At 46.6% G+C, this 12,926-nt stretch overlaps 1 protein-coding gene across 7 annotated transcripts in view; it reads right to left on the bottom strand.

The window, feature by feature from the left end:
• Positions 1–6,055: 6,055 nt before the first annotated feature.
• The window catches only part of HNF1B (HNF1 homeobox B), a 50,753-nt gene continuing 43,882 nt past the window's right edge, over positions 6,056–12,926 (bottom strand). For 4 of the 7 annotated variants that reach the window (XM_071210520.1, XM_023585064.3, XM_023585065.3 and 1 more), the window contains one exon: positions 6,056–7,011. In XM_071210520.1, the coding sequence (XP_071066621.1) occupies positions 6,863–7,011 (149 nt within the window). In that variant the 3' untranslated portion in view covers positions 6,056–6,862. The remainder of the gene's footprint in view (positions 7,012–12,926) is intronic. The other 3 variants (XM_004479994.5, XM_004479995.5, XM_004479996.5) reach the window with 1 other exon arrangement.

Below are 12,926 nucleotides of genomic sequence, written 5' to 3'. Positions count from 1 at the left end.
ACACAGCAAGATGACGCCACAAAAAGAGACACAGATTTCTGGTGCCGCTGACAAGAATACAAAGGACACAGAAAAATATACAGTGAATGGACACAGAGAGCAGACATTGGTGGGGAGGAGGGAAAGGAAGAGAAATTTTTTTGAAATCTTAAAAAAAAATAAATGCTTCAATCAATGTTCTATACCTTGTATCTCATTTAATTCACTTCTTATGACAACCCCATTTTCAGATAAGGAAACAGTGAGGCTAAGTAATCTTCCCAAGATCACACAGTAAGTGATAGAGCCAGAATTTGAACCCAGATTTGTCTGACTCCCCAGCCCGAGCTCTTAACCACCACGCAATAATGGCAGCAGTAAATGTTTAGTAGATGAATAAATGGAAGGATGAATGGTTAACCATAAGTACAGCGGCAGCTTGTTGTTTTGCCTCCATAATATAAACGTGAGCTACATGTTTAAGTTGTTCAGTTACTTATGATTCAAGCATCTCCAAAGTATGGTTCTTGTTAAAAGTAGATTTTATAAAGGTCAGGAAACAAGTGTATTTCTTGTTACTATTCATGTTTCCTGTTGGGCAAGACAAACTATTTTATAAAAATAATAATGATGAATTATAATTAAAAATGTGGACTTAGGTTTTGTAGAAAAGAAACTGTCACCTTTTCTCTGGCTTTGTGGTAAAGTCTCTGTGTTAGGCTGAATAATGCTCCCCAATGACAGAGTCCTAATCTCTGGAACGTGCAAATGTTACCTTGTAAGGAAAAGAGTCCGTGAAGATATGATTAAGGAAGTTTATCCTAGATAATCTCATGTGCCTAAGCACAGTCACATGTATCCTTACGAGAGGGAGGCAGCAAGAGATTTGACACAGAAGAGGAGAAGGTGATGTGACCACAGAGGCAGAGAATGGAGTGATGCGGCCGCAAGCCAAGGAGTGCCGCCAGCTGCCAGAAGCTAGAGGAGGCAAGGAGCAGATTCTCAGGAGCCTCGGGAAGGAGCACAGTGCAGCTGACACCATGGTGTGGGCCCAGCGATATTGATTTTTTTTTGCCTTCTGGCCTCCAGAATTGTGAGAGAATACATTTCGGGTGTTTTAAGCCACGAGCTTGTGGTCATTTGTTACAGTAGTCATAGGAAACTAATGGCATTTCCCGGAGGAGGAGGCAGCAGGGAGAAGCCCTAAAGTCTTCAATTACCAATAGAGGCGATTCAGAAGTATATGCCCCTGGGTCTTTTTGGTCAGGATACCCAAAAGAAATCCTGGTTTGGAAAGCAAAGAGGTCGCCCCACAAAAAAGGCTTTTTTTGTTTCACTTTTGGCTACCCTCACCAGTCTCTCTCCTTTCTCTGCTTTGTTTTTCTCCCAAGTACTGATTACCACCTGGTATATGGCATATTTGTTTAGTTATTGTTGGCTCTCTCCCAATTGAACATCAGCTCCATGAGAGGAATGACATTTTAAAAAAAAGTGCTTTCCCCCATGCCTAAAAGAGCATGTAACACATAATCAGCACTCAGTTTGTCATATGTATGAATGAATGAACGTCACATTTCTGCTACCTGAAGAGCTCTGCCATTACATTAGGGATAGGCTAATATCAGCCATGACATACTACTGGATGTCTCCTAAGGTGCCACTTAATAAAAATAACTGAGGGAAGCGGATGTGGCTCAAGTGATAGGGCCTCCGCCTACCATATGGGAGGCCCTGGGTTCGATCCCTGGGTCCTCCTGGTGAAAAAGAAGAGAAAACGTGCCTGCATGGCAAGCCAGTGCCTGCGTGAGTCCCCACGTGGTGAGCCAGTGCCCGCATGGCGAGCACAAGTGCCTGCGTGGTGAGCGCAAGTGCTTGTGTGGTGAGCCAATGCCTGCACGAGCGCCCGCATGGTGAGCCAGTGCCCATGCAAGTGAGTCACGCAGCAAGATGAGATGATGACACATCAAAAGGGAGACAAGGGAAGAGTCAGGGTGAAGCACAGCAGAGACCACGAACTGAGGGGGCGCAATTGACAGGGAATCTCTCTCTACATCAAGAGTCTCCAGGATCGAATCCCAGTGAATCCTAGAGGAGAGAAAATGAGAAGAGAAGACAACACAGACAGCAAAAACAGACAGGGCGGGAGGAGGGGAAGGGGCGGGGGGAATAAATAAATAAATCTAAAAAAAAAACCGAGATAGATTCTATGCTTAGATAACGTTTTTCATTTTCTATAACACCAATTTTCATTTTCTACTTTTTTCAGGCCCCAAACCTTGGCATTATCTCCAATGTCTCTTTTTTGCACAGGCCTCATTCAAACCATCAACAAACCCTGCTGCTCTACCTTCAAAACGAGTCCACACCCGATGGCTCTCACACGCTCCACCACCGCCCCCCAGTCTCAGCAGTGTCCTCTCTTGCCCGGATTAGGGCAAGCAGCCTCCTGGCGCTCTCTTGGCAACCTGCGCCCCAAGCTCAGCAGCCAGAGGGATCATTTTAAAGTACAACTCAGATCGTGTTCCTGCTCTGCTTAAAACTCCCTGGTGGCTCCAGGCTCCCGCAGAGGAAAAGCCAAAGTCCCTCCAGCAGCTGGAGGCCAGGCCCCCCGGGGGTTACCGTCGTGGTCCTGTGCCCCGCTCACCTCTCTGACCCCCTCACTGGGCCTCTCACTCACCTAGAGCTACTCTGCCCTGCCAGCTTTTCTGTTCCCGCCTCCGGGTCTTGGCGCTGGTGGTTTCCTCTGCCTGGAACGCTCTCCTCCCAGACATCCCGGGCTGGCTCCTCAGCGAGCTCGGGGCTCTCAAAGGCCACTTTCTCCCTGAGGCCTTCGCGGGTCACCCCAGCATCCCCTTCCCTGCCATATTTTTCATAGGTTTTTCATCTGACACACCCATGGGCCCACACACATCTATCCACATATTTGTTTCTGTCTCTTTCCACCATTAGAAAGTAAGCTCATGGGGCAAGAATTTTTGTCTATTTTGTTCACTGATGTATTCCAATGTCTAGAAGAGTGGTGCTTGGCTCATCAGTAAATATTTCTTCAATAAATGAATGGAAACGATTATTTTGGACTAGGTGTTTTCAAAAGCAAAGGGATACACTGAAAGCCCAGAAAGTTTCCTTATACTGGGATTTTTTGGGTCCTTTTAAAAAACTACTTTCTCTTTTTATCCCTGTCATTAATTGGGAATGAGTTAATAAAATCGATTCATTCAGGGCATAGGAAAGAAACCTGGCTTTTGGAAGTACAATGTATATATCCGATGAGAAAATTAAATGAGAAAATTAAATGAAATGTGGAAATTGCAAAAAAGATCTTGTATTTGTGCCGTACGGCTCTGCTGGTGTAAGTGCACACATACCCACAGATGGAGACCTGCTTTGATGATTCCTACTTTTGACGTATTCCCCTCCTGTTTGCTTTGCTCTTTCTCCCTTAGACGGTATTTCTTCTCTATCTATGGTCATGTCACTTTATTTACGCCAAGGAAAAGTAAATGTTCATCCAGGTGTGTGAAGTCCTGCACATCCCGGAGATTCATTTATAAATAATATGTTGTAAATCTCGACTGACAATCTAGTAGTATTTGCCTGGCAGAAATGACCTCTGCACCTAGAGAGGAGGTGGGGGGTTGCAGTTTCTCATGAATATTCAGTCTGTCTGATGTGGTTGGGATGTGCTCAAAGTATTAAAACCTGAATATGTCATACCCTAACAGCTCAGTCCAATATCGACAGTCTCGTATTTGCAAAGCAAATTTCTATGGCATTTCTTAGAATTAATTCCTAATTCAGAATGGACACATCAGCCCTAATTTTCCTTGGGCAAGAGTTAGCTCCCACCTCTTCCTGACCCATACCCTTTCTTGCTCCCCATCCTTCTCCATGACCTCACCACTCTCTTTGAAGCTGATTTTGGTCCTAGCCTCTCAGCTCATCAGTTTTTTCTTCTTCTTTCCCTAAGGAAGACAAAGGCACTCCCGGGTCCCCTCCCCTCTTATCCTTGGTTCACTGCTTGACTTGCCATATACCTTGGCAATGACCCAAATCATGCTCCTAAGTACCAGTAGTTTTTTTTTTTTTTTAACGAAATCAAATATGGAAATACCAACCTAGAAGACTACATGAGAAAGGCCTGTGATGAGATCATCTAACACTAACATTTACACAGCGCTCACTATATACCAGACACAGTTCTAAGCGTTTAATACATATTAGCTCCTTTACTTTTCAAGCAACCTTATTCAGTAGGTACTATTATTATCCCAACTTTACATAGGAGGACATACTTTACCAAGAAGAGACTGGTAGAGTGGTCAAGTTGAGATTCTAATCAAGGCTTCGAAAAGAATATCAAAGACCTGCCCCCAATTGTGCGCCAAGAGCTCAAATTCCTTGATGGTTCCTATTGTACTCTTATCTACCTGAATTCAGTAGCCAGCACTCCATTACCTGTGTTTTTGGAAGGAATACCCCACGACTGTTTAGCACAGAAATGTTCAGTAAATTTTTAAGGTGGTTTTCATTACTGATTTCATTTCCTGTGTTAAACTTTTAAAATGAATCTGCCTTCCCCAGACCTCACCCTAGAGGATGACGACAGGTTGATATAAATGGAACCATCTGTCTGTCGGCCTGGGCTCAAGGTGCAGAGACCCTGGAAAATTTTGCTCCAGAGGTCCTGGAAGAAGGTATAGGGGTTTTAGTTGCAAATGAATCTGCAGAGTGGGTAATCTCCACTGGGTCCACACTCAGTGAGCCCCCTAGGTCCTCCTAGGGGCCAGTGGAGGTAGGTTGCAGTTTGATTTCCAAGCAGAAAGGTGCTAGCTTCTGCAGAGGACTCTCAGTAGCAGTGTGACTTTCCTACACCCTTACTTCAAATAGGGCTTGGTTGACACCCTAGAGACTGATTCTAGTCCTCCCTCCCCTCCACTACACCTGTGCCCAGATGACCTCTTGGATCAATATGATCTTTCAGGTTCTCAGGTAAAAGATCTAAAATCTACCAAATGCAGATACTTGCTGTTCTAGAAACAAAGTGGGCCCAGATAAAGGGCTGCCTCCTTCTTCCTGCAACTTACAGTTCTTATGGCAGCTGGGCCAATCCATCAGGACATCTTGATTAATGAAAGGAAATCTTTGTCCCTCTTGACACATGGTGCTTGTGTTGCCCCCAGTCCTCAATGGAACCATGAGATTTCTCTTGGCCACATCAGCCCAAATTTCATTATCCCAGGGAGCCAGGAACCAATGGAGGTCAGCATTTCGATATCCATTCATCCCTGCCCTTGGTACACAGTAGGGATCCAGTAAATCTGCCCAGCTCGTTGAGAATCGCATCTTTCACTACAATGGGATTGTGACAAAATCTGTTGCTTGGGGTGTGGTCAACAAGATTCCCTGGCTAACACTTTCCCTGGGAAATTGCTCTGTCCAGAAGTGGAAAACATAGACCAGAGAGTCTGTGCTGTGCAAAAGAAGAGACAGCAACCCTGAATTATCTCTGGCAAAGCCCCCTGCTGGTATTCTCCAGGCCTTTGGCTGCTGCGCTTCACCCTTTGGATCTTCACATTCCAACCAGAGAGCGGATGGTGGGCAGGAGGCAACATCCCCCAGAGCTCCTTTTCTTAATGACTAACAGCCCTCCAGAAGGAAGGGAGGGTGGAGGAAAGGCTTCAAATGAGTTTGAACAGTTACCCACAGGGTTCCCATTCGTCCTGCTTTTTATCTGTTCTTATAACCACAAGTGACCAGAACTTGGCCCTATTGCTTTACTCCTGTGAGTTTTTAGGGGGAAAAATTAAATAAAAAGAGTGTTGGCTCTTGCTCTGGCTGCTCCTCGAGGGACTTGTGGAGTCCAAGGGAATAAGCCCTTCCTTACCTTGATTAGTAGCAAAACCAAGACAAAGACACTGTGAACAGGACAGCAAGTGAAGGCCATCGCTTCTTTCCATCTCCAGACTCGTATCCTAGCAGAGTAAGTGGAAAATTCCAAAGAGACCAGGGGCCAGGGGTTCTTGGTGGACCCATGGCAGGAGAGGTGTCAGAGACAGAAATAGGAGACTCTGGGCAGTGATAAAATAAATTGTTTTAATGGGAGACTTTCTGAAAGGGAAATTTTTCTTTTGCTCAAAACAGCCAGCTTTCCTGCCCCAGGGTTTCTTGGGGGTGCACTGGCTGAAACCCTAACTGCACAGGAAGCAAGGGTACCACTCTGACCCTGTGTTCAAGCCAGGGATCTGGAGGTATGTCTCAACATCGGGAGAGTTGAGTTAGCTGGCAGTCAGTCCAAAACACACAGCCACGCTCTGTGTCCAGGCCTAAGGGAGGGCACAAGGGACTCAGCTTCCGACGGAGGGTATTTCTCCACAGGGGAAGAGAGAGGGGCCAAATCACTTTGAAATTTCAACTCTGACCTTTACAAAGAAAACTAATAAACACTTTAGTATTATATACAGGGCAGAGGGGAGAGGAAATAGAGGGGAAATTGCACTTAATTACAGTAGTTTATAGTTTACACCCATTGGACAAATTTACTTCTTTAAAAGAAATTCTCAAGATCATTTGGGGATGGGGGTGGGGAGAAGGGGTTTGCCGATATTTACAGTGTGTTTGGCTCAGTTCAATAGCACGTGTCCTCCTCTCCTCGCTTCAGTAACAGATTCAAGTTTTCTCATCAGTTTGTTTGATGAAGGAGCATAACATAGACACCACAGCTTTCTTTCTTCCTCGTCCCCAGTTTCTCGTTTCCCACCTCTAGGACAGACGGGACTACTTGACATCTTGGGAGAGGCATCGTGACAATACTGCATGGAAGGAAGGCTGGGCTTCGGGCTGGACCTCCCAAGAACGACTTGTCCCAGGCACCAGCAGGATGTCAGGTGAGCAGGGACCTCTTGCAGGTGCCTGTCAGGTCACTGGGCTTTTCCATGACAGCTGCCGGAGGGTTATGGTGTGGAAAATAGTGTCCCTGTTGCCACGCAAAACGTAAGTGATGTGTGGGCATCACCAAGCTTGGAGAGGACACTGCAGAGAGAGAAGGAAGAGGAGCTCAGCTATGTGCATTTGGCAGGGATATGGGCCATTATTCTGGCTTCTCCAGGAGAGCTAGCACCCCAGTCAACTGGCAAAGAGCTAGAGGCCTGGGGACCTAGTGCATACTTGGTTCTGCAGTGTTGGTCCTGAGGCAGACTCAGAGGACTGAGGGAAGGCCCACGTACTGGAGGCCTCTGAGGTCTCTGAGGCCACACTTCCTGGTGGGCCAGGCACAGAAGACCCCAGAAAGGCAGAAGCAACCCTCTGTGAGGAGCCACATGACCCATCCTGGGCCCTGGGCCTCACTTCTTCAACTGCCATGGAACATCATTGCTCTCCTTTTTCCTCCTGGGGAGTCCCTTTTTGGTTCCCTCTGTCTCCTTCCCTTTTCTTTGGCAGGCATCTAAGGGGAAGGCTCTGCCGTTTGGCCCAGTAGGCTGGTTCACTCAAGGCTCCCCCTCAAACACACACACACACACACACACACCCCTACCACTACTACAGGCCTATAAGGAAATAATATTATCTCATTCCATTATTATCTCATCAATCAGTGCTCCTCAGCATAACCCTCTGTGAAGTTACATTATCCTCATTTTACAGCTTAGGAAAACAAGGCTCAGGAGAGTCTGTGAAGTGTCCAAGGTTTCAAAACTAAGCGGGTCTGGAGCTGGAGATTCAGTCCAGTTCTGGATGACCTCCAAGCACGTGTCCTTTCTCCTGGCTTCGCACTCTTGGTCAGCTTACTCTCTCAGTGCCTCAGTTTCTTCACTTGTAAAATGAGATGAGAGAAGCTACTGCACGGAGGTTGTTGTGGGGATTAGATGCACAGTGCTTGGCGTAATTGTTACTACTAGTATTTTACTGCCCAGTGCTCCACAGTGCATCAGGCTCCTTGAGTCCTCCTAAGAGGGGACTTGAGCTGTGCATTCTTGTGAGAAGGCAGGCTTCTGACCCTTTCAAATTCTTTAGGCCTTGGCAGGGTCCTCTGATACCCTTTGCCTCCTCTTCCTCTCTCCACCCACCCCTTCTCTCAAGTCTCTTTACTTCCCACTGTCAGCCTTTCCCAATTTTCAGATTTCAGGTGGTAGAGAGAGAAAATGGCTTGTGACCTTGCAGGTTTCAATAGAAGCGCAAACAAGAAGGGCAGATAAGGAGACGCCAGTGAGATTCTATGACCTGTCATTAGGGATGGGCTTCCCAGCTATCAAATGTTTGCTCACATAATAAAATGGTGGCAGAGCCCTAAATGTTGTCAAAGGAACTAGAGTTATTTGCTCCCTTCCGAGTCTAAACACAAACATCTGATAAGGGGTACACTGTAGTCCCCCAGAACTGGAGGCCCAGCACACCCAGCTCCACGGAGCCTTTGCCCACAGGATCTTTGAATGACTACGAAGTCCTCCATCTGAAAGACACAGTAGCTGTGGGACTTGCTAAAGATGTCTGAATTCTAAGAGGATTCATTACATAATGGTAATAGCTACCATTTATCCAGGTCCTACTGGGTGCCAGACACCAAGCTCACGCCTTTATACACATCATTGCACTTAATTCCTAGATCAACCCTGTAAGGCAGGCAATCACCATCCATTTATCTAACTAATTTTGGAGTATCTACTATGTGCTTAGCACATTTTATGTGTTGAGGATGCAGTGCTGTAGAAGCCACTGACCATTTTCTCACAGAGCTTATATCCTAATAGGGCTTTTAAGCAATAAACAAGTCAACAAAGGAAAAATATAGCTATAAAATAAAATTCCAGGGAAGAGGTTAGAGTGACTTGGGAGTAAAGGGAATACTTCAGGGAAGGGAATGAGGAGAGGCCTCTTTGAGGTGGTGATGTGTGAGTGGAATGAAATGAAGGAGAAAGCAGGTGAGGATGAGAGCTAAGTGTGTTCCAGGCAGAAGACACCACCGATGAGGAAGCCTGAGGTGGGGATCAGTTCTCGGACAGCAGAGGCAGAGTGAGGGAAGGAGGAGAAGGGGATGAGAATGGAGATGCTGGCAAGATCAGATCACAGAGGGCGTTATAGGTCCTGAATTTTATTTGGGTTGTAATGGGAAGCTATCGGAGGATTTTGACAGGGGAGTGTCATGATTGATTTTCCTTTTTAAGAGATTATTCTGGCTGCTGTGTGGCAAACAGATCACAGTGGAGCAAGACTGGAAGTGGGAAGCAGGGGCCACAGCAGGAGACCAGTAAGAGGTAAGGGTGGTCTGGACAAGGACAGACTGCTGGGGGTGGGGAGAGGTGGCTGATTTAGGATGTATTTTAAAGGACCCCTAGCAGAATTTATTGATGGTCTTAATGTTGAGAGAAACATCAGTGGTTCTTTTAGGTTTCCCACCTGAAAACTGGTACCTTTTTCTCAAATGGAGAGGCTAGAGGAAGAAGTTTTGGTGGGAATGAGATCTCATTAGATAAATTAGGCATGGACATGTCCATGTCAAAGATGCACTGGACTTGTGAATGGGCACTTAGGGAGAGGTCTGTCCTGGAGCCTTCAGTATGCATACTTGATCCAAAGCCATGGGACTGAAGATCACCCAAGAGTGGGGACAGAAGAGCAGAGGCCAAAGAATGAGCCCTGGGGCCCTCCACAGGCACAGGTTGGGTAGATGAGGTGAGCTGAGGAGATTGAGAAGGAGTGGGAACACAGAGTCAGGAATTTGCAATGTCCTAAAATCCAAGTGAGACAAGGAGTGAGTAATCAAAGATCAAGATCGAAAAGTAACCACTGGATTTAGCAACATGGAGATGTTAGAGAGCTGGATAAGAGAGGGTTCTGTGGAGGGATGAGGAAAAAGCCAGTCCAGAGTGGTCTCGAGAGAATCACTGTCTCCACTCACTTCTGTTACATGTGAGAACAACTGTAGCTCTATTAATTGGAAGTATTGATTATAATTCCAGTTTTACAGGTGAGGAAACTGAGGCCTAGAGAGGTTACACGTAACTTGCCCAAGGTCTCACAACAGCAAAGCTTGTTTCCTTAACCACTGTATAAAGCTGGCTCCTTCTACCTTTCGAGTGGGACAAAAAGGGGGAAATAAATGCCCTTTGCCATTTAAAAGTCTTCCAAAGTTCCAGACACACTTAGGGTTGTCAGTAGGGGACGCTGAGTGTGACCCAGCTTCCATATACTGGATGTTTCCTTTGGTCCAACGACCGAGGTAAGTGTTTTCCAAGTTATTATTATCCTTGTTTCACAGGTGAGGAAACTGAGGTTCAGAGAGGCTGAGACACTTCCCTGAGGTCTCACAGGTAGAAAGATGTGGAATCTTGAGCCTGGGTCTGCCTAACTCCAAAGTCAGTGCTCCTAACCATCGCGTACTGCCTCATCACCCAGTGGGAGGGTTGAGAGGGAGGGGGCAGCTGCAGGGGATTTGTGAGAGGCTGTCCACCTTCTTCCTGTCAGCACTCCTGACTAGTGGCTGCTCTGGGAGCCCTCTCTTGACCTCCCTAATAAACAAGGAAGTGAGGCAACATTGGGGGAAGTTGTGGAAACAGGAGTCGGCTCGCAGCCTGCCCACACTTGTTCTAACCAAGGCCACTGCTTGCTGCAGTCTGTGTCTCCAGACTGGCAGGGCTCTGTGCTTTAGGAGTTTGGGCATAGACCCACTTAGATGGCAAGATGCTGACACCCAAGGAGGTGGGGTGGGTGGGTGGAGGGGAGGTGGCATAAACTCTGAGAAGGTCAGATAGAAGTAGCTGCAGAGGACTGGGGGCAAGAAAGTCCCAGCGTGAGGTTCCTGAAAAGTGATCCACAAGGCCCCTGGTCCATGTCTGTCCTGACAATAGAAAGTAATGGGATTAGACAGGTTCAAGTTCAGATCCTGCTTTTAGCCTTATGCCTGCGTAACCTTAGGTTGTTATTATGGTGCTTACAAAGAGTTATCGGAAGATGAGCAGCATTGAAAGGAATGAGTTTAAAATTTGGAGTGAGAAGACAAGATCTGGAGGTTCAACTGCAGAAAATATCATCTGTGACACCTGGGCCAGGACCCTCCCCATCTCAGAAACCTAATTTCCTCCTCTATAAAACAGGCATAAAAATATCTACCTTCAAGATGGGTGGGAGGATTAGCCAGGAAAGGTAAGTTGGAAAAATCCCTGTAGTGCTGCTTGGCAAATGGGTGATTCTCAAAAAGTGCCAGTTCCTCCCTTCCTTCCTTCTTTACTGAACATCTACTACAACCCAGGTATTTGGCTAAGTACAAAGGGTTGGGTGCCTCGAGAGGCCCCTGAACTGTCTGTTCTTTTCCTGGAAGTGGTGAGAGAGAGAATGCGGACCAGGGATCTGGAGCTCGGATATGCCGGCAAGGTGGTCTTAACCTTGAAAAATTTTATTGTCAGAACCTCCTCGACCACAGGTAGACCAAGGGTTGTGTTAAATATTGAAGGAGCGGGTAGAGGAGGTCTCCTGCAGGACCACTGCCAGAAAGGAGGAAGAACTGGGGTACCACTCTGAATATTTTACTATCCACAGGCACTCTGTGCAGCACCTTGACTCTTCTGTAAGGCGTGGAGAGGGTTTTCCTGGTTAACCAGGAGGAAACTGAGTCTCACAGGGCTTAATTCAGTGCTCAAGGTCATAGCACAAGGGCGCAGTACTGGGAGTAGCTCAGGCATGTCTCCTCTTCCAACCATTCTATGATTCCTCTAAAGTAGCATTTCCCAGGATGTAGCCCTTGGAGCTGAGCCTCACCCTGTTGATTGAGCACGTTATCACATGGAAGATTCCGAGAAGCCCTGCCAGGAGGTGTGAAACTTTGTTTAATCCAGCAGTTCTCCCAATATATTGGACCAAGGAATTCTCCTCTCTTCATACTCTATATGCTCCTCATACCTAGCAGTGGTCTTGAAACACTTTGTGGAAAATAATACTTTAAAGCAATGGAAAAGCAGAGCTGTGACTAGATCTCTTCAGGGGCTCACTTCCGACCCTCTGCCTTAGGAACAGTTTCTACAAATTCTCTCTCCCTTGGATCCCTTCTTCTGTCAGGAGGCAGCATCTTTACCCTCATTTTACTTTAGTCTACCCTGCCCATTTCCTCCTTCTCCTTCAGTGTGTAGGAAGAAAGTTTCCTCAGAAGAGTGCAGTATACGGGCTCAGTTTTTGCTGTTGTCCCTGACCATTAAAGACAACAAGAGCAGCGATTACCAAGGATACTTTAAAGATGGGGATTGGCGGACAAATATTGCATTGTGGAAAGAGTCCAGGATTTGGAGTCAAAGACCAAAGTCTGGAGGCTCAGCTCTGGGACTGCTCATCAGTGTGACCTCGGGCTGGTCACTCCCCACTGCTGAGCCTCAGTTGACTTCTCTGTACTTCTTAGAATTTTGCAATAAAGAGAAAATCGATAACGTAATATTCTCGAGAAGTATAAACTCTAGCATGACACATGATATTTTTTGTCCTTATTAAGCATAATCATCATGATCAACATTCCAGAAATGAGTCTATTGCCAGACTCCTGAAAAGTCTGGGGACACGGAGAAAACTTCACTGTGTTCTAGAGGGCTGTTCATGAAGCTTCAGGCTTGGCTGGCCACTCTGTTCAGGGAGGGGAGAAGCCACTCGGGGGGCCAGTGCAGCATCTCAGGGAGCATCTTGAAGTATTTTGATAAAGAGACCATTTCCTGAATTCAGAGGACTTGTTTCAACAAGCAAGCATCAAAGTCAACTTGGGAAAGACAGGAATAATTAATCACAGGCTCGTCTAGGGCTGACTAAGCGGCAGATGGATTGATAAACCTTTCAAAGGAGAAGGTATTCCCAAGGAGGGCTGCTGCGCCTGGCTGCCCCCCTGATTGAGATTTGTGAGCACAGATAAATGTTTTCCCTGCTCACTACAAAGACTGGGAAATGGCACGGGAGTCGGAGGGCAGGGCAATGGGGGT

The sequence above is a fragment of the Dasypus novemcinctus genome, chromosome 21 (genome assembly GCF_030445035.2).
Source record: "Dasypus novemcinctus isolate mDasNov1 chromosome 21, mDasNov1.1.hap2, whole genome shotgun sequence".
Classification (NCBI taxonomy): domain Eukaryota; kingdom Metazoa; phylum Chordata; class Mammalia; order Cingulata; family Dasypodidae; genus Dasypus; species Dasypus novemcinctus.
This window is presented reverse-complemented; position numbering and strand designations above follow the sequence as displayed.